This window comes from Triturus cristatus, chromosome 9, assembly GCF_964204655.1.
Source record: "Triturus cristatus chromosome 9, aTriCri1.1, whole genome shotgun sequence".
Taxonomy (NCBI): domain Eukaryota; kingdom Metazoa; phylum Chordata; class Amphibia; order Caudata; family Salamandridae; genus Triturus; species Triturus cristatus.
The window spans coordinates 779688136-779710424 of NC_140592.1; the positions used below are offsets into that span (position 1 = coordinate 779688136).

At 46.8% G+C, this 22289-nt stretch overlaps 1 protein-coding gene across 1 annotated transcript in view; it reads left to right on the plus strand.

Annotated features, from left to right (window-relative positions):
• The window catches only part of LRRC9 (leucine rich repeat containing 9), a 597819-nt gene that overhangs the window by 278505 nt on the left and 297025 nt on the right, over nucleotides 1-22289 (plus strand). The window contains exon 18 of the mRNA XM_085626156.1: nucleotides 9045-9236. Within this exon, the coding sequence (XP_085482282.1) occupies nucleotides 9045-9236 (192 nt within the window). The remainder of the gene's footprint in view (nucleotides 1-9044; nucleotides 9237-22289) is intronic.

Here is a 22289-nt window from a genome sequence, read left to right on the forward strand (position 1 = left end):
CTCATTGTGCCACCCACTAAAGGAGCACTTTAAAACTTCTCTCTGGCCTGCCATTCAGCCTTTAGTAGTTTTAAACTGCCAGTTCAACCTGACAAAGTACACTTTTGCCAGGCCAAAACCTTCCTTTTTAATACACATAAGTCACCCCTCAGGTAGGCCATAGAAACCCATTGAGCAGTGTGCATCCTATTCAAAAAGTAGGACAAGTGGGTTTACGTTTTACATATCCTGCTAGTGAAACACTCCTAAATTAATTTTTTCACTATTGTAAGTCCTATCTTTCCCATTGGATAAAATTAGGTTGCCTTATTACATTTAATAAGTGCTAACCTTTGATTGGCGACAGGTAGAAATGTCAAGTCATCCGGCTAAGATGGCCCTGTAAAATCAAAATCCGACATCCAGGGAGCACCAGTGCATGAGGAGAGGTTGGGGATCGACGCGGTGTACTCACCGAAGAGCTATGAGCCCGAATGACGGAGAATTCTGACGACGGTCGTGGGAACTCGAACGGGTAAAATCATGCCGACCCGTCGGACCTAAGGATAGCGGAGTCCTGGCTGGAAAACTTGACACCGCCCGAGATAACAGCTGATGCCAAAAGTCCTGTGTGGGTGAAGGAACCACAGAGGCTCACCCCCGCTCGTGATCTGGGGGTGGCAAGTCAAAGAAGCATACGCTGGCTGAGAGGCGCAACCTGATGGGCCGTCGGCGTTGTGGTTACGGAGCGCTCTACAGGGGGCCCGAGATTGTCAGAGGTAGGGGTGCCGGCTATACACCTACTGCTGCGGCACTTGGAGCCGGGAGGCTGGTCCCCTCCCCCGCCCCCCTACTCCTCTGCTGATGACCAGAGATTAAATGTGCAGCTGGGCCGAGAGGCCGGACCCAGTGGTGAGTGGAAGCACCGGATACGGTGATTCTGGACATGAGCCCCGCAAAAGCCAACGGTGCCCGAGAGGTGGGCCCCTGGTTTCAGACGTGGGTGAAGAAGCGCCTGCCTGACTGGTGAGCCTGCAGGGCGAGCCATGGTGATTCCCCTGAGCCTTCACATGCAACTGGAGTCCCAATAGTTGAACCAGGGATTCGCGAAGAGGTCCGGGGCCCGGATCCAATAGTGAGTAGGACGCAGCTAGTGAGGGGCTGTAGTAGATCCCGACAGTGGAAAGGTTGGGTCTGCCCAAAGAAGCCGCATCAACGGGTAATCCTTAGGAGCCCCAGTCGGGGTGGGTGAGACGTAAAAGGCTTCCCAGAGCAGTGGAGGCAAAGTTGATCTGAGAAGCACCATTAGGGAGCCTTGCGCCCAAGAGCCGGCGTGGGGCTGACACGACAGTCAGGCCCCTCCCGGCGATTACAACTCAACGCATCAGGGCCAGGGAGGAAGCCGGCCTGCTGAAAACACCCCAGGGCTGCCAGATGGGGCGCACAAAGGGAGTAGGATCAGGCCAGGCAAACCAAATTGATAAATATATTGCATGAGCTGTGAAGATGGCACAGTGGAGGAACGCTGATGAACAAGGGGGGATGATCAAGCCCCGGACCCCTCGCTAAAAGATATAATGCAGGTGATATCGGACTTCGTGGGACCCTAGAACCAAAACTAGACTCAGTCACAGAAGAAGTCAACCTGCGCAGAGCTAACGTCAGGAAGATGGCGGGCAAGATCACATCGGCAGAGACCAACATAGGTGGACTACAATCCAAGACAAAGCATCTAGGAGAACAGGTCTCGAAAGTGACCGAAAACCAGGCAGACATCCTGGCCTGGCTGGAGGATCAGGAGGGCAGAGCACGTCGTAATAATATTTGAGTGGTGGGGGTGCCAAAGGGTATGGAGGGACCGTCGGTGGACCTCTTTTTGGAGGAACTCCTCCTGAACAAACTGAAGCCAAAACGCTTATCAAAATTTTTCGCCGTTGAGAGGTCGCACTGTGCCCCGAGACCTAGGTCTCATCCGGGCCCCCCCACGATAATTGCACGAATGCTCAACTACAGGGATAGGCGTGCAATCCTACAAGCTACGGGCCAACATGGGGATCTGCAAAATGAAAATGCCACAGTCTGATTCTTCCCCGACTTCACGCTCCAAGTACAGCGCCTACGACGCACTTTGGATGCGGTGAAGAGGGCCCTGCGCAATCAAAACATCAAGTATATGATGCTATTTTCAGCAAAGATGAAAATCATCGCGGAGGATAAATCCTTTTTTCAACTCGTCGGAAGAGGCTAGCAACTGGCTGGAGGGCTATAGAACGGTTGGGCGGAAATGTGCAAGGGCCCAATCACACGGTACTAAGGAGTGCGACGGGGAGCAAAGAGAGGTGAACAGCATCCCAGAATCCAACTCAGCGACAAAGACCAGATAAATCTGGGGCACCATGACTGTCAATGATGATCCTATACCTATGGTGGATGGGGTGGGGGTTGAGTCGAGTCTGTTAATGGACTGATGTAAAGTGACTTTTACATTTCTGGAAAACTGTCGCAGAGACTTTGAAGCTGGCAATGCTGGCAGACATTGGCCTGGGGACTTATGCACAGAGGTGTACTCCAAAAAGGAAATGGGGTATAGTTTATCCACTTGTTAAATGAGGGAAAGATTTAGGCTGGAGGCTGGCTCATGCCCCTCACTATTTGTTACCATTACACAGTTAGGGCGACAGGCACTCTGCATGTTGGGGAGGTGGGGGCATTCTACTCACCGAGCAGGGTTGCAGGGAGGGGGGTTGAGGTACTGCTCAATTTTTGTTATTTGTTTTGATGTTTTCAGCTCAAGACCAAAAGAGATATATCATTCAGGCAAGAATGGTGGGGACCGGGGGTTAGATACACACAGCGGTTTTCAGGGAACATGGCTATGACCGTAGATAGACTAACGCAAATCCGGGCCTGAACTTGCAATGTGAATGGTCTGGGAAATAAGATTAAACGCACACTTGTCCTACAGCACATTAGGAGGCTCTCCCCTGACGTCTTAATGATACAGGAGACACATTTCAGAGGCAACAAATATAAAGCGTTAGATCGCTTTGGGTATAGATTAGTTGCGCACTCGGGGTATGCTTCTGTTGCCATAAGAGTAGGAATGCATGCCCGCTCGTCATAGATGGGGTCTGGTCGGACGATGCTGGCTGCTGCGTGGCGGTGGCAAGGAGATGGGAGGGACTAACCGTAAACCTCTGTTCGGTTTATGTACCCCCGAGGCTTCACAAGATCGTCTTCCCAATGATCAGCAAAATTCTTATAGACCTCCCAGAGGGCACTTTCTTGATGGGGGCGATGCAAATGCGGATCTATATCCGGAGTTGGACCGCTCGAGTACAATCATAGGGCAAGAGGGGCGAAACTCTTCTCTCCAGTTTCTAGACTGTTCTGGGATTGGTAGACATCTGGCGTGCGCAGAATCCCCAGCAGCAACAATACACATACTACTCCATGCGCAACGGTTCATTCTCTAGAATAGATTATCTATTTACGCATAGCGACAAGGTGGGGGATTTTTTAGCACCAACGCCTGGGGCGTCTCGGACCATTCCCCGGTGGAAGTTACACTTTAGGGTCCGCACATCAATGGGGGGCATTCCTGAGGATAGACCCATGGCCGCTGAGGGACCCAGTGCTCAGAGACAAACTCTGGGAGGGAAAGAATTTGTATTTCCAAGAGAACGCGGGATCGGTAGACTCTCATCAAACAATATGGGAGGCTTACAATACAGTACTGTAGCTCAGGTGCTAATAGGGGCCCAAAAGAAGGAAGAGGCACTGCACATGGGCTCATTAGAGCATGGAATACTTCGGATGGAGGGAGAAGCCACGGCACGAGGGGATGCAGACCTGCAACATGCCTTGGCCTTGCGTCAGCACGAGCTAAGAGTGGTGGCCGAAGGCGTGGCGCATGCGCACGCTCTGGCAGTCCAACATCGACTGTATGATGTGGGGGACAAGGCGTCCAGGCTGATGGCCTGGCTGGAGAGGCATGATAGAGAGCGGGTATGGGTGGCAGGTATTCAGGATAAAGACGGCACACTCCAAGAGTCCAGTATAGATATTGCGGAGACGTTTGCTTCTTATTACGAGGGAGTGTATTCACCAGTGAGTACGAGATCCGACAGTGACTGTAATGAGTTACTGAGAGATTTCTCATTGCCCGTAGTGTTGCAGAGGCTGGTGAGGCTTTGAAGGGCGAGATAATGGAGGAATAGTTGTCAAGTGCACTGGGGTCCTTAAAAGCGGGAAAGGCGGTGGGCCTGAATGGCCTCCCAGTGGAGTTATACAAGAGCCTGGCTTCGAGAATAATTCCACCACTACGTAGCATGTTGATCGAGGCGCAGGAAGAGGGCCAACTACCTGCGGATCATCGAGTGGCCACTTTTGTTGTTATGCATAAGTCAGCCAGGCCCCCAGAACAGTCCAGTTCGTACTTGCCTATCTCCCTGCTCAATGTCGAGGTCAAGGTGTTGGGCAAGGCCTTGGCAAATTGGCTGATACCCATCAACACCAAGTTAATTCACAGGGACCAATTGGGCTTGATGCCCAACAGAAGCACCGGACATAACTTAAGCAGATTGTATGGAATGCTGCACATGACACAGGACCACCCCGGCCAGCAAACATCTCTGATGGCGCTAGACCCCTCGATGGCTTTTGATAGTATTGAATGGCCCTTCTTGTTTGCGGTGCTCACTAGATTAGGAGTTAGCCCCAATTTCTGCAAATGGGTGAGACTTCTCTATCAAGGTCCGATGGCTCAGGTACGGCTCAATGGTACGCTATCACGACTATTCCATCTGCTTAGGGGCACGGTTGCACCTTGTCTCCGTTATTGTTTGCTTTGGCGCCGCTGGCACACTGGATCCGGAGGGACCCTATGATATGGGGTATTGAGGCACCGGTGGGCTGGGAGGATTGGATATCACTGTATGCCGATGATGCCGATGATATCTCATGAGGCCCTATCACTCCATCGCAGGGGTTCTCCATATTTTTTAGCTATTTGGGAGCTTCTCTGGTTACTCAATACATTGGGCCAAATCAGTGATGTTCCCACTGTCAAGCCTCCCCCTGACATTGCCAGCGAATTGTGCAGCATCCATAGTCACAGGGAGCTTCAAATAACTGGGCATCCAGATTGTTAGGGACAACCAGTTGTTCATGGAGAGGAATCTTACCCCCCAGCTGGAGAGACTCCAAATGGACGTACAACATTGGCGAGCCCTACCACTGTCCCTAGCGGGCAGAGCGGCTCTTTTTAAGATGATGGCCCTGCTGCGCCTGCTATACATTCTGCAGAATACCCCCTATCCCGTCCCCCGACGGTCTTCAAAAAGATTGCCCAGAACACCTGGAAATTTGCTATGGCAGGCAGGTACACCTAGAATAGCACTTAATAAGCTGCAAAGAGGTGTGTATGACGGAGGCCTAGCAGTTCCGGATGTTCGGCTTTACCACTGGGACGCGCAGCTGGTGGTGGTTAATGATTGGGTATACGCCGAGAGAGACTAGCAAGCGTACAAGGTGGATTGGGACAGCATGCCGGCAGGTAACTGTGAACCACTGTTGTACGTGCAGAAGCCTGACCCAAAATGGCTTGCACACACTGCGGTAATTGTAGTGTGTTGGCGAGAGGCAAATCGGGCACTGGGGTGGCAGAACAAACTGACCAGCAGGACACCCCTTTGGTTGAGTGATGGGCTTAAGAAAGTGGCTGCACTACGGGTCTTTGCTGGTTGGAAAAATATAGGAATTGAACATTTGAGAGAAGAGTGGAGAGAGGGGGCCCCAATCCCATTTGAGGACATGCAGCAGGAGTTTAACATGTCTGAGACCCAGAGATTTCATTACTTGAGACTTACACATGCCCTCCTGACTCATCTCCAGCGAGGTACACTCATTCCCGACCATTCACCCTTAGAAGATAGACTACTTATTGATCCCATTGCCGAAAAACCAACTTCAACAGTATACCGTAAGCTCATGAACACCATGCCTGATCCACTGACGGCTCTGCGGGCTGCTTGGATCGACGACCTGGGCAACATAGATGATGAAGAGTGGTTAGAGACGCTCCAGGGCCTAAGGGAAATAGCGATACGGGTACGATTCCAACTGGTCCAACTCAGGATATTGCATCTCTCCTATTATCCCTCTACGCTTTTACACAAGATTGGAAGGGCACCGTCGCCACTATGCATCAGAGGCTACCTGCAGGAGGAAACCTTCCTTCACATTCTTTGGGAATGCCCTATGATTGCGCAGTTTTGGTGCAGTCTTACGGCAATAATGGCCAGAGTGTTGGGAACAGACGTTCCACTAGACTGCTCATAATCAAGGGAGAGACCGATTGGACACGATATGTAAACATCTGGCTCACGCCAGCAGCGGGGATAGTCAGGCATAATATAGCCAAGGGGTGAGGGGGCGCCGCATCCTCCGTCAGTGGCGGAGTGGCAGAGAGACTTAGACTGGTGTCAGAAGGCGGAAGAGATGGTGTACAAAAGCAGGTGTGCCAATAAATGGGAGAAGGTGTGGGCACCTTGGTGTGCCTATAGGGCGATATGAGAGAGGCTGAGGGTGAAGCTGTTCCCCGTCCCTCTTACATTTCAAAATGCTTGCCTCCGAGAAACACAAAGGAACCTGACGTTAGTCATTTGTCAACTCTGATGTCCGGGAGCCTTGGAAGGGGAAGGGAAGACCTTTGTAGAACCAAATGTGGGGTAATATAGGGAATCCCCCTACTTGAAAGGCTGGCACTAGGTATTGATATTTAACCCTCAGACCACCTCTAGCATACACTCTTGGACCTGTGGAAGACTTCAGAAGGACTACCTGGACCCCAAAGTATTGCCCTGCTGGTGCCCAAGGACTGCCCTGCTGCTTGAAGGCATGCCTTGATGCTTGAAGAACTGGGCCATCTCCTTGAACCAAGGACCACCAGAAGTTACTCCAAGGGCTAGTTGAAGGGCCTCCTGTGTGAGCTACAGGGGCCTAACAAGCTCCTCAGGCATTGAGCCCTGCACCTGGCCTCTGCTGGAGTTAGTCCTAACCCCCAAAGTGGTGTCTCCCAGGACCTTGATCTTTGGAAGTGGTGTTACAGGAGCTGCTTGTGCCTGACCCTAAAACTTGGGACTTAGAAACCTTTCCTCCAAAAACTTGCCAGACGATCTTCGCAAGGGACTTCTCCCGCCGGACTGACTTTGTGGTAGCACCATCTACGTTCTTCTCTACCGCCAACAAATCCTGTTCAGCTGGTCCTCTCAGCATCGGCATCTGGCCTCTTAGTGCCCTCTTTAGCTACAGCCTGCAGCTTTGTCCCACTTGAGGTTTTCAACTTCCAAAACGTTGTCTAAAAAACCTTCACCGGGCTCGATAGTGACTTGCTTCCCATTGACAAGGACAACCTCCTCTGCCTGTAAATCCAGCTTTTCCTGCTCTGAGTTTTTTCTCGTCATTATCAACAGCTTCACCAAGACTTTATCCAGCGGCTCTCCAGTGATGAATGACTTTTCCTCGGACAAAGCCTGCTGCCTTTCCCCACTGAACTATATCTTCATTTGGACTTGTCTTCAAGAAACATCTCAAGTCCGAAGGTAAGCCAAGACTGGACCCACTCCACTCCTTGTATCCAAGCCACGCTCCATAACGGCATGCCTTAACTCATGACTTTGCTCTTGTCTTGCAAGACCAGATACGTATGATTAGTGATTTGATCTTTTCCAGGAAACTTTAATAATTCATAACTTTGATTTTACTCATTGAATTTGATTTGTTTCAGCGTCATATTGTTTATTAAAACTTTCTCTGTGTTTCTAAATTGGCTTGGGATTTTTCTTGTGCTGTTTTTTCACTTTATTACTGTTTAATTGCTGCATAAATACTTGATATAGTGCCTCTGAGCTAAACCCGAACAAAGGCCAATCTACCAAATGGTAATTTAGTGACTTTTGTGGTTCACCCTGACAAGTATTGTGGTTGTTTCTTGAGTAGGGGTTTCACTCCCCTTAATCAATAGCCCAGTTTCTTACAACAACGTTAAAATAATCTGACATAAATGTGAAAAGGAATGGTAAATATAGGGTAAGTGGTGAAATGAAGCTAAGGTTAAATGTATTTAAATGTCCATTCAAAAAAATATGGAAAGTCTGGAACATGAGAAATGTAGACATTAATATATTTTTTCTGTAGTAACTCATATCTCAATCATGGGACAATGGAGTAGTGAAAATGGGAAACCACAGATGCAAATATTGTCTGTATGATGTCACCTAGTAATTACTGCTAGAAGAGTGGACGTCTTATGATGTTAACGGTAAAAGAGGTTAAGGAGTGTGGTACTATACAAATTTCCTTCAAGGTTAGGTCTGGCTGTGTGACTTCAGGGAAAGTTTTAGCCTAGGGCTAACAGTAAGTAGCAGCCTGGGCTTTTTTGGCTAATTCTCTGGTATATATAGAAATCCGGGCAGGTATCCTGATACTTCCTCGACAATGATGAAGCCTTTATCAGCCCATTAAGAAATGCGGATTTGCATTTTAACCTCCATACCACCCCTTATCCAGTATAATCCTTGAACCATGCAAGAAGCTTATTCCTAGATGCCTCAAAGGTTTCTCCTGTGAATTTTAGTACATTCGTTATCACATCGCACACCACTTTCACTCACCCACACCTATTATGTCAGCACAGATTCACAAATCTTTGGGCAGCATTTATTTCCTTTTAGTCCTCACTGTCCTCAGGTAGACTGAGTAATAATGAATGGAAGCAATGCGTTCTAGGGATGACAAGAATATATTAAAATTAAAATCATTTGTTTATTGTAAAATGCAATCAGGACATGCCATTCAGTATTTATATTTTTGCATACAGATGTAGATCGCAATGTTTCTGTTTAGCTTATATGGCATTTATAAGAAGACTTACTCATCAGTTAAACTGTCAGAAGCTCCTATATGGATTCGAGTGCAAAATCTTTTAAACTATGGATAAAGATCATTCAGCACGATTTAGCCAATATTTATCTTTTCAAATATCTTTTTGATTATTATTTTAGCCTAATTTGGAATATTTGGATGCCAGCCACAACCGAGTGATAACACTGGAAGGATTTAAAGGCATGGGAAAGTTGAAACACTTAGACTTGAGCTGGAATCAGTTGAAGAAGACCAAAGAAGAAATACAGTCCTTACACAAACATGCTTCAAATCTACTAACTCTGCATTTAGGAAACAATCCATGGCATAAGGTATTTTTTTCACACAGCTTAAAATGTTGTGAATAAAATAACGCAATATGGTAAATCCTTTTGATCATGTAATTTATGTTCATCATAATTAAAGTAAGGTTCAAATTATGTTTACCAGATAAGCCATGTGCTACGTAAGACCTGCAATGTTACAAAAATATATTTAAAAAATATTTCTTAAGTTCAAATGATTTTATTGATTTTAATAAAGTACATGAACATTGAAATGGACAAAAAATATCAGTAGGAGTTAGAGTAACAATAATCCAATGGGTATGCTGAGTAACCTTATAGTAACAAAGAGGTGAAAACAGTTAAAGAAATGTAATATTGAGAAGCAAGATTAAATAGTAAAACACATTTGCAATTAGCAGGCAGAAATATATGCCTTCAGAGTATTCCATATAAGTGTCTTGATTGGAGATGGTTTTTAAGACTGGCTAAACGAAATTTCAACTCCTTTCTGTAAAGATCCAATCCCACTAGTATAGATAAAAGGTGAGCAGATATCCAGTGCATTATATTCGATTTAATAGCACATGAAATTAATACATCAAAAAATGTAATATCTGTATATTGTAAAGAACGAGATAGAGTGGAGTATTTACTTACAATTTAAAATGTTAGTGTAATAGTAATATGGAAGATTAAAGAAATGTTATCCCAAACATGAGACTAAAATTGAGATATAATTGGACATTCATTGAACAAATGCTTCAAACTACCAGGTTCCAGTGCCAAAAATCCGAAGTGTCACATAAATGTGCATCATATAATTTGACAGGAGACCAATAGATGTTATTTATTATAAATGAGTTAGGTTGACAAATAGAGAAAAGTAACCTACTAAATTATTGCAAAGCCAAATGTTCTTTATTTGTAGTGGAGTATACTTAGTACCAAAAATAGGATTCCAAAATTTTGTACAAATTGATTAGGTGAGAAGAGTTATTAAATAACAATTTTGTTATAATTTTTAGAAGCAGTGCGACCGGAAAAACTGTGAATAGTAAAGAAAATTTTCATTTGACAGTAGTGAGGGTGATGAAAGGAGGAGTTATAAGCATTTAGTATTGCATTGCATAATATAACATATTTATGATAATCAGAGGTTAGAATTTGGAATTTCACTTGTAAATCTGAGAAGGGCAAGAATATATTGTTGTGACAAATGTCAGGAATGTAAAATATTCCTGCATCTATCAATTTATTCCAATTGGATACTGATGAATGTAGTTTGGTTCTAAAATTATGCCATAATGATACTTTTTAGAGGACATCATCTTATTGATAAATAGAATATCCACATAAACTAAGGCAAGCTTTGTTGAGACTGGGAGAGTGAGACTTTAGTTTTCGAACGTCCATGGGAAGAATAGCTGATTAAGGAAAAGGTGCAGCAAAATTCCTCTCTATAAGAACCCCTTTGGGAGTGAGATATGGTTCTGGGTATGAGAACCAATGGACCCCTTGTGCAGTTAAAAAGGAGATGTGATATTTCTGAAAGTTAAGAATGCCAAAACCGCTTTCCAATGTATCGACTTGTTATATTTTATAGTAGATCCTTGAAGGTTTATTATACCAAAGGAATTTAATGAGAATTATATTAACATTTTAAAAAACGGTCACTGGAAATGACACAGGTAACATTGACAGTACATATAATATTTGTGTGGTTATAACCATTTGCATAGCGTCAAGCTTGCCCCACCAAGACAATTGTAAGGATGACTATGTGTCTAATTTCTGTGTAAGTTTAAAAGTTATTGTTTACAGTTAATATCAACAGCTCCCTTTATTGACTTTTGAAAATAAATTCCTAAATACTTGTACCCAGATAAGTTCCATATGATGTTAGTGTCACCTAAGATGTCACCTGTACAGTAAACATTTAGACGAAAAAATTCAGTCTTATTAATGTTCAAGGTATAACTGGAAACCAAAGCGCAATCTTCAATTCGTTTCGGTATAATGGGTATGGAGGTGATGGGGTCACTAATACACAGTAGGTTATCATCTGTATAATCAGAAATTGTAATAGCTGTGGTACGAATAGTGACACCTTTATTTTCTGCCGAGTTACATAAGTGAAATAGTAAAGGTTTGACAGCTAATAAAAATAATAGGGGGCACAATGGACTAGTACCCGTCCACAAAGGTAAAGATGTAGAGATAATACCATTAACATAATTGCTATGGGTGAGGAATATAATGCACTAACCATTGAAATAAATGTGATAACAAAACAGAGCGTTTACATAGTTTTAAAAAAAAATTCCACTTATCTTTATCAAATGCTTTCTCAGTATCTAATGATAACAGACAACCAAGAGTTTTAGTGTTTTGTAGGGAGACAATTGCATGACAAACAAGTCTGTTACTGTGCGCTGATAGTCTTCCCTTCATAAAACCTGTTTGGTTCAATTGAATATTAGCATTTAGTACAGAAGACAATCTAGTTGCAAGAATATTGGCATATATTATACAATTGTGCTTAATAAGTGAAATGGACAGTAGTTTGGAAGTAGTTTGGGGTCTTTATCTGGTTTAGGGAGAACAATAATTGTTGTATTTTTAAAAAAGCCTTCGACAGAGGCATTGGTAACAAAATCCTGGAATAAGGATAAAAGCACTGGGGCTAATTGACTGGTGCAAGTTTTGTAGAATTCCGTTGGAATGCCACCAGGCCCTGGTGATTTTTTTAAATTTAGAGATTTTACTATAAAGCATACCTCCTCTATAGTTAAAGGGCTATCAAGGGTAATTCTGTCAGAGCGTGATAGTGTTGGTAAATTGCAATGAAGAAGAAAGTGATCAATTGTTGCAACTTGAGCATCCTGGGGTTTGCTATAGAGATTTGAATAAAACTGTTGTAATTCTTAAACCATTTCTGTGGCAGATAGTATGAGTTGTCCCGTGAAGTTATGAATAGCATGGATCTGATTCGCCACCTTTTAAATTCGTAAAAAATTACCAAATGTATGACTGACTTTGTTAGTATTAAGTTGGAAATTGATTTTTTGTTTACAGAGATTTGTGTTTTGTTATGTAAAGCACGACAGCTGCCCCAACAAAGAGGCGTCCCGGCGCTGAATAGCCGAGAAATGACCACGCACAGAAGGTCAACAAGAAGGCCTACGGAAGGGGGAAGAGAAAAGTTTTAATGGCTTTTCCGAATTGGAGGTAGTTAGTGAGCCCCCTGGATGTGGGCCGGCAAAGAGTTCCAAAGGATGGCAGCTCTATCCCGAAAGGAACGGCCTCCGGCGCGAACCCTTATCATGCGGGGGACCACTGCCAGGCATTGTCCCATAGAGCGGAGCAGACACGTAGGAGTGTAAGGTAGAAGTAAGTCGGTCAAGATTTTCCGGAGATGCACCTTTCAGGATTTTAAAGGCTATACAAAGTGCCTTGAACTCAATGCATCTAGCGACAGGCAACCAGTGGAGACGGCGAATGGCACTTGTCACTGAGTAGGCTCTGCGCAGGTCGAGTAGAGCTCTTGCGGCCGCATTCTGGACTCTCTGTAGCCTTTGTATTTCTGACTTGTTGGCTCCCAGATACAATGAACTGGCGTAATCGAGTCTTGACATAATCAGAGCCTAGATGATGATCTGCCAGTAGGGGCATCAAAGAAGCCCAGAATGGGTTTGAGTCCGCGCAACAGACCAATGCAAGTTCCCGTCACCTTTTTGGTTTGAATCTGAAAGTTGAAGCGTCCATCCAAACCCCTAAGTTCTTCACTACAGGTTTTGAGGCAAGGGTGATGCCTAGACCCTTTGGCCACCAGGACTCGTTCCAGCAGTCATGGTTCTTTCCCACCAACAACACCTCTGACTTGTTGGGATACAGTTGGAGACAGTTGGTGGTCATCCACTCAGCGACTGCCACGAGATCACCCTGAAATTTCATGACGTCCTGCTCAGGGTCGCTCGAGAGAGCCACCACCAACTGTGTGTCATCGACATAAGAGACCATGGTCAGCCCTCTGCTCTTGGCTACTCCGGCCAGAGGTTGAACATAAAGATTAAAAAGCAGAAGGCTCAGGGAGCACTTGACCTATAGAGAGAGTGCTAGAGTCAAAAGGGGGGCCTATCACCTGAAATGTCCTGTCCGCGAGGAAAGAGGCCAGCTACTTAAGTGCAGAGCCAGTGACTCCAGCTTCCTCCAGACGACTTAGCAAAATGGCATGAGACACCGTGTCAAAAGCGGAACTGAGATCCAAAAGGATCAGTGCCGACGTTTGCTCTGCGTCCAAGGCTTTCCAAAGATGTTCAGACATGGCCAGAAGCACTGACTCAGTGCTGTGGCCAGGGCGAAAACCATTTTGAGAGGGGTCAAGCCTATGATTAGAAGTAAGATATTCTGTAAGAAGAGAATTAATGTAGGCCTCAGTAATCTTCGCAGTCCAAGGTAGCAAGGAGATAGGCCTAAAGTTTTCTGGTTTTGTTGGGTCTTAGGACGATTTTTAAGCAGCGGTATTACCCTGGCCTGTTTCCAAGCCTTAGTCACGACCGCAGCGCCAAGGGACCCATTGATCACCTGTTCCAACGGAAGTATGATAGTGGGTAGAATTACCTGGAATTTGTTGGGCTTCAGAGGGTCAACAGGAGAGCCCAACTTAACTTTAGAACAAAGTGTCAGAAGAGCATCTTGAGTGATGGGGGAGAAAGACTCAAGAATACCATTGATATGATTGCAAGATGTCTCAAGGGGGCCTATCTGGACCATAGGGAAGCTTTTATAAATGTCTACCACCTTCCTAACAAAGATGGCTACCAACTCATCACATTGCAGGTCAGATGTAATCAGTGGACCTGCGGCATCTTTCTGGGTTTTAAGATCTGAGACTAATGAAAAAATACTCTTGGCGGGATTGGTGCTCTTGCTGATTTTCTCGGCGTAGAATGCTGCACGCTCAACTTGGATGGCTCTATGATCTCTCCTTACGGCAGCACGGTAGAGATCCTTGGAGGTCGGATCAAGGTCCTCTCCAGCTTTTTACAGATTTTACGTAAAGCAGCTAATTTAGTATTGTACCATGGATTAGATTTAGATTCATGTACAATTTAGCTGGGGAAAAGTAGGTCGCACACTGCTCGTCACACCAGCAAGTTGCCCCAAAGGACTGTGGGAAATGTAGTGGCGACGGCGGGTACGCCTCTGCCACGAAATGTAAATAGAACAGTATGTGTTGTGTTAGCCATCCCTGGACACGTGTTTCGAGGTAGTTGCCTCTCGTCAGCAGGGAGCAGGTCAGTGTAAAGGGGTGCCATGTGGACTGCCAAAATGTAATTAAAAGCAGGTCAAGTACCTCTCCTGGCGCGCAGGTGCAGACTCAAGGCTCGTCAGCCCGTTAGCTTAAGGAAGCCGTTTAAATTGAGGAAAAGTAGGTCGCACACTGCTCGTCACACCAGCAAGTTGCCCCAAAGGACTGTGGGAAATGTAGTGGCGACGGCGGGTACGCCTCTGCCACGAAATGTAAATAGAACAGTATGTGTTGCGTTAGCCATCCCTGGACACGTGTTTCGAGGTAGTTGCCTCTCGTCAGCAGGGAGCAGGTCAGTGTAAAGGGGTGCCGTGTGGACTGCCAAAATGTAATTAAAAGCAGGTCAAGTACCTCTCCTGGCGCGCAGGTGCAGACTCAAGGCTCGTCAGCCCGTTAGCTTAAGGAAGCCGTTTAAATTGAGGAAAAGTAGGTCGCACACTGCTCGTCACACCAGCAAGTTGCCCCAAAGGACTGTGGGAAATGTAGTGGCGACGGCGGGTACGCCTCTGCCACGAAATGTAAATAGAACAGTATGTGTTGCGTTAGCCATCCCTGGACACGTGTTTCGAGGTAGTTGCCTCTCGTCAGCAGGGAGCAGGTCAGTGTAAAGGGGTGCCGTGTGGACTGCCAAAATGTAATTAAAAGCAGGTCAAGTACCTCTCCTGGCGCGCAGGTGCAGACTCAAGGCTCGTCAGCCCGTTAGCTTAAGGAAGCCGTTTAAATTGAGGAAAAGTAGGTCGCACACTGCTCGTCACACCAGCAAGTTGCCCCAAAGGACTGTGGGAAATGTAGTGGCGACGGCGGGTACGAGCCTTGGATCTGCACCTGCGCGCCATGAGAGGTACTTGACCTGTTTTAACTACATTTTGGCAGTCCACGCGGCACCCCTTAACACTGACCTGCTCCCTGCTGACGAGAGGCAACTACCTCGAAACACGTGTCCAGGGATGGCTAACGCAGACACATACTGTTCTCTATACATCGTGGCATAGGCGTACCCGCCGTCGCCACTACATCTACCACAGTCCCTTGGGGCAACTTGCTGGTGTGACGAGCAGTGTGCGACCAACCTTTGCATAATTTATTACGGCTCCCACGAGCCAACGGGCTGACGAGCCTTGGATCTGCACCTACGCGCCATGAGAGGTACTTGACCTGTTTTAACTACATTTTGGCAGTCCACGCGGCACCCCTTAACACTGACCTGCTCCCTGCTGACGAGAGGCAACTACCTCGAAACACGTGTCCAGGGATGGCTAACGCAGACACATACTGTTCTCTATACATCGTGGCATAGGCGTACCCGCCGTCGCCACTACATCTACCACAGTCCCTTGGGGCAACTTGCTGGTGTGACGAGCAGTGTGCGACCAACCTTTGCATAATTTATTACGGCTCCCACGAGCCAACGGGCTGACGAGCCTTGGATCTGCACCTGCACGCCATGAGAGGTACTTGACCTGTTTTAACTACATTTTGGCAGTCCACGCGGCACCCCTTAACACTGACCTGCTCCCTGCTGACGAGAGGCAACTACCTCGAAACACGTGTCCAGGGATGGCTAACGCAGACACATACTGTTCTCTATACATCGTGGCATAGGCGTACCCGCCGTCGCCACTACATCTACCACAGTCCCTTGGGGCAACTTGCTGGTGTGACGAGCAGTGTGCGACCAACCTTTGCAAACAATTTAGCTGGGATTAGGCCATCCAAGGGCACATTGATCCAGTTGGCGAAGACTGAATAGGCCTCATTGGGGTCAGCCGGGGAAGGCTGGAGAGGTGGCGGCGAGGTGGATTCGGAATTAGTCCCAATTCAGTTTATGCCAGGGACCTTTAAGAGAAAAGATTTTTGCTAAATTGCGCGCCGGCGTGATACCATGGATAGACATGGGGACTAAATAATGATTGTACCAGCCCATCGGAACAGGGGGTAGAACCGTGAGGGAGGGTAAATTTGTAAAGACAGGGTCTAATAGATGGCCAGCTGAGTGCGTGGGACCTAATACTTGTTGAACAAGCTGACACGCAGCGAGATCAGCCAGAAAGATCGTCACTTCAGGGTCAGAGAGATTGTCCAGTTGTAAAATGAGGTCCCCTGTGACTGTGAAGTTAGAAGCATTGACCGCCAGGGCACTGACTGTCTCAGTGAGAGCTTCTCTAAACACTCTGGAAGGGCCCGGGGGTCGATAAATTAATAGGCCCGTCATAGTGTAGTTGAAATTGAAGGTAATTTTAAAAAGGGCTCATTCGCAATCAGCAACTGGTTGCTTTAAAAAAGTACAAGGATAACCAGTTTTAAGAATGACCGCGATGCCCCCACCTCTGGTTGCCCTGTTGAGGGTATGAATCGCATAGCCTTCCGGTAAAGGTGCACTCGCTTACTAAGCAGAGTATTGAATTTGTCACAAAGATTGTGTAGTTCTGTTTTGAATTGCATATCTGAGGAAGTTATAAAATGTTTCTCAGCAATGACAATTTGTTGTTCTAATGCTTGTAATATGGCATTAAAAGATTTATAGTCGTGCTATTAGTGACACATTTTATAAATGCTTTAAACGCATCCCAATTAATAAATTATGATGTATTGTTAGTGTTATTGTTCCTTAAATATTCATTGATAGCAGATAATATTTTATGTTGATTTGAGTCAGAGAGTGCAATATCAGTGTTCATTCTCCATCTGTATGTATGTTGAGGAATGTCAGTTAAAATTAGAGAAAAGGAAATTAAAGTATGGTCTAATATGGTAATAGGTTCTATTCTGGGATTAGAAATCATATGAATTACATTTCGGGACGATAACATACAATCTATACGCGAGTATGTAGAGTGTGCATTGGAAAAGAAGGTAAAAACTATTCGTAGGGTGTGTGAGTCTCCACTGGTCCACTAATTTAGTATTTGTTAGAAATGCTTTAAATAAAGCATGGCATTTTGTGGGGTGGAAGTTAACAGTGGAGATTCTATCCAAAAGTGGGTCAAGAATCATATTAATAGGGGCAGTGCCAATAGCTAGAATCTCGAATCATCTTGTTAAGGGGCATAGACATTAACTAAATGTAGAGAATGTTTGTATATGAACATGAATATAACGACCATTTGAGTTCAAATTACGGTTTAAAATGCTAAATTACAGCTCACAAGAAGAAACGATAGCCCCTCCATTTTTGCGATCTTTTGCTGGTGAAGAAACTAAAGTCCGACCCAGGATTTGATCATGGAGCCCAAAAGGTTGTCATCCATATGGGTGTCTTGTATGAAGCATAGGTCCGTATAACATTTATGCAAATAATCTAAGATTTTCCGCCTTTTTACTAGATGACGTAAACCTTTAACATTCAGCGAAGCACTACCAGAATACCATTGATTGCTTTTGGGTTTTATGGGAGGGCTTTGGTTTGTGTTGTAGTGAGAAGAAAAGGGACCTGCAAACCTCAGATGCCATTTATCAGAAGGACTGTCGCTTCTGGCTCCCAAATTGGATTCCATTCGATTACTACCCTAGCACCTTCTTGCAGCCACCATGAGGGAGCTGCACGAAGTCAATAATAGCTGCTTGCTCAGTGCTTGGCATGCTTTGTTGCAATATTGGTTACATAACAGTCAAGCAACTCCACTTACCATCTGCACATTTTAATATAATTATGATTAATCTACAGTGCAGCATGGTTCAAACCAATGTGGTTGTGAAGTTGCTGGGAGGTGTTGGAGTTTGATGACACACTGGAGACTGATGTATCTCAGGTGAGGCTCCTCGGCTGGTTGATTGGGAACGCGCTGGAATCTTTGCAAACACCATGGCCACATAGAAACAAATGGGTAAGCCCTTACTTGAGCAGCTGTACCTCTGGCAACCCAGTAAAAGTCTGATTCATCCTGGAGTACTTGAGCTCACAGTTTGAGACATACAGCGTGGGTTACTCTTGTGAGGGAGGTGTCAAAAGAGATATTGAGTGCAATCTCCGTCTTGGTGCAAAGCGTCTTCATGTCGGGCTGGAAAGTGCAAGCAGCACCCACACTTACTTCTCAGTCATACTCCTCTCTTCTAGGAAGCAGGTTCTTGTGGCGTCTATCAAAGCAGCTGAGCCTTCATGGGTCTGTAAAAGAGTTAGAGCATGGTATGAGAATGCAAGACAGCCTGCCTATTTTTCTATTTTATAAGAGACTTCTAGCCGCAGATTCCTTACCTTAGAATTATCCCCAGGCATCAGAAGGGATCTGGAAATTCTTGAGCAGTACACCTGCATTGCAGTAGGTTGTGTCATTCAGCTTTATCCGTGCCGGGTGTGCCCTGCGCAGTGGGTGTATAGGTGCCACCCTAGTGCCCTGACATCAGTTCTTTTTTTTCCGATCCAGTTAGTGCAGATCTGAAAGAGCTACCCACAGTCTCTTTTTTGCCTGAGCTTTTTTCAATGTTTTGTCAAAGAATTTTTATGAGAATCCTTTCTCCTGCTGTGCGAGGGATTTCACCCAAAAAGCACAACAGATTTTCAACCCTGTTATGCCTTTCACAGGCAGATGTCTGTGACAGACCCACACTTGGTTTATTTGTGGTGCTTGAAGTGGGCCCATTACTCCAAGCCCTGCAAGGAATGTTGTGTCATGTATCCCAAGGCGCTAAGGGAAAATTCTCTTAAAATCCATGTTGTTCGGCATCGGATGATCCAGCAACACTCTCAATCCCGGTTGTGCGTAAGGTCCCAGGGTTGCTTGTGGGGCCGTTCCGTTTGATCTTTGTTCTAGTCTAAATTGTCAGGTAAGTCCCATAAGAGCAAGAAGTTGAAGCCTTCTTTGAATTCTCTGCACTGGTCCAAGTCAACGGAAGAGGCACAGGAATGATGACATGCTCGAAGTCTCTCTCCACCTTGGAGCCTGTGCCTGGGTCCGCTCCGCACCTCCCAGAGTTTCCCGTAGCCAAAGCGACCCCCACCCAACTCAAGGAGTTCTTTGAGGCCATGCACCTCATATTTGGGCGGCCCGACCCCTCTGTAGTGCTTTTAGGCACCACGGGTTCGGGAGGGGCCCCTACTGCATTCCAGCTGGTGGGTTTGCTCTCGACGTCCGTATGCCCACGTGGATCCGGTGTTGGGTCCCGCGCTATACCACCTGCAAGACTACAATGTGCCACGGAGTCCGCTCCAGTGCTGCCATTCCCAGCGCTGCCGAAGCCCTGCTGCAGTGCCCATCCCATCATCATTCCAGACTCTGATATGGAGCCGGATCAGTGTAGTACGACGTAGACTTCAGCGCTGGTCAGTACCATGCCCTCCAAGTTGGAGCCTTTTTCTTTTGATAGGCCTGTAGTCGGGTTGTTTACTGCATATTTTGCATCTTTGTCTGCTCTGATCGGTATATATTAAAGACAGCACCTAGACACCCTAGGGTATTTGTCACGCTCTATAAATCCCTCATCATCTTCATCATCATCATCAATTGGGAGGTGTTTGAGGACACTTACTTGTTCCTTCACCCTGTAGATGAATAGATACCTCACCAGACACTATCTTGATCTTTCTTCCTACTGTGGCTGTGGAGGAGGGAGCCTCCTTTTACAACGGTGGTGTGGAGGGCAGGTTACGTCCTCGTCCTTCAGTTGCCCTCAGTCGTAGTCAGGACGAACGTGCTGACTGAGGTGCTTCAGCTGGGAAATACCTCTTCCAAATGACTCATTCCATTTAACAAAGCCCTCACCGATGTTCTACTTGGGGCCTAGTCCAAGCCCTGCACAGGGAGTCCTGTGCATAAGACGATTGCCCCCCGCCATCGCCCCGCTCCTGAGGTTCCCAGTTTCCTCACCCAGCACCTCACCACGGAGCTTTGTGGTCCAAGCCTCCACCTCCAGAAGCCATCTCGGCACGTGCCCTACCACTCCACTGGATCCGGAATCCAAAAGGCTGTTTAACTTTGGCAAGGAGGCTGTCTTCCACCAGCCTAGCACAGCGGTCAGTAAACACCGTGTGCCTTTTGGGCCGATACACCTGCACTGCAAAGGAATCAGTTGTGCAAGTGCTGTCCATGGTCTCAAGTGAGGCCCAAGCCATACTCACCCGAACAGTGGATGATGGACAAAATTCAGCAAAGTTCACCATCGGATGGGGACTGGACACTACTGACTCGCTAGGCAGAGCGATTGTCTCGTCAGTGGCGCCATGCCTGGTTGAGAACCACTGCCTTTTCAGGGGATGTCCAAACTTCCTTTATGAACATGCCCTTTGATGGCTCTGGCCTTTTAGGCAAAAAGATAGACTCCGCTCTGGAGAGTTTTAAAGACAGCAGAGCTACGACCAGGTCTTTTGGCCTCTCCATGGCCCGCTGCCAACACCAGTTTGCCTTTCGCCTTTTCTGTGGCTATTGGAGGGGCTACGATGTTGAGGCCGTGTTGTCGGACGATGGCTGCGGGGCCCGGCATGTAGATGTTGAAGAGGGTGGGGCTCAGTAATGAACCCTGTGGGACTCCGGAGGTGATTTTCGTGGGGTCGGAGAGGAAGGGTGGGAGTCTGATCCTTTGGCTTCTTCCGGTGAGGAATGATTGGATCCAGTCCAGGGCTGTTCTTTGTATGCCTGCGTTGTGTAGTCTGGCGATTAGTGTGCGGTGGGAGACGGTGTTGAAGGCTGCTGATAAGTCGACTAGGATGAGGCCTATGGAGGGGCTTTGGTCCAGGAGGGTGCGGATGTCGTCTGTGGTTGCTTCGGAATCCGGATTGGGATGGCTCAAGGACGGCGTTCTCTTCAATGAATCGTGTCAGTTTCCTGTTGACTGTTTTCTCTACAACTTTGGATGCGAAGGGGAGGAGCGAGATGGGCCGATAGCTCTTGAGGTCGGTGGGGTCAACTGTGGGCTTCTTGAGCAGGGGTCTGACTTCTGCACGCTTCCAGTCGTCTGGGAAGGTGCCTGTTTTGAAGGTGGTGTTAATGGTGCGTTGTAGTTCGGGTGCGATGGCGGCCGTGGCTCTGTGGTAGATGTGAGCGGGTCAGGGGTCGGTGGGGGCCCCCGAGTGGATGCTTTTCATGGTCGAGGCGTTGTCTTCGGCCATGATCTGTGTCCAGTTCGAGATGGTGGGCTGGCTGGTGTTTCTGGGGGGGCCGTCTGAGGTGCCTGGTGGATGAAGTTGTCGTAGAGGTTTTTGATCTTGAGGTGGGAATAGGTTCCAAGCTTGTCACAGAGGTCTTGGGATGGGGTGATGTCTGTGGCTTCGCTGCATGGGTTGATGAATTCTTAAATGACACTGAAAAGTTCCTTGGAGTTGGTGGAGTTGGCCAGGATTTTGTTGTGGATGAAGTTCCTCTTGGTGTCTCTGATCTGGTTATGGTAGTCCATCATGGTGTTCTTGTAGGTGGTGTGGTTTTCGGTTGTCTTGGTGTTTCTCCAGTTCTTCTCCAGGCGTCTGCAGGTGGGTCTGGCTTCATGGAGAGCGGTGGTGAACCAGGCGGCTTTCCTGGGGCATTGTCTGTCGGGGTTGTGTAGCGGGGCGAGCTCGTCTGCGCAGTCGGAGATCCAGGTGTGGAGTTCTTTGGCTGGGTCGTTTGCGTCGGGTGCCCAGGTGTGGTTGTCTCGGGTGAGGGTGGAGTTAAGTTGCTCGTCGGTAACCTTGCTCCAGTTCCTTCATGGTGGGTGTGGGGCTGGTTTGGGTGCCTTGGGTTTGTTGATGGGAAGTGTACGTAGTGGTGGTCGGTCCATTTTGGCTGCATTGTGTGGCTGAATTAGAGCTGTTTCCTGCCGCAAAGATGGGGTCAAGGGTGTGTCCTGCTCTGTGGGTCGGTGTGTTGACGAGTTGTTTAAGT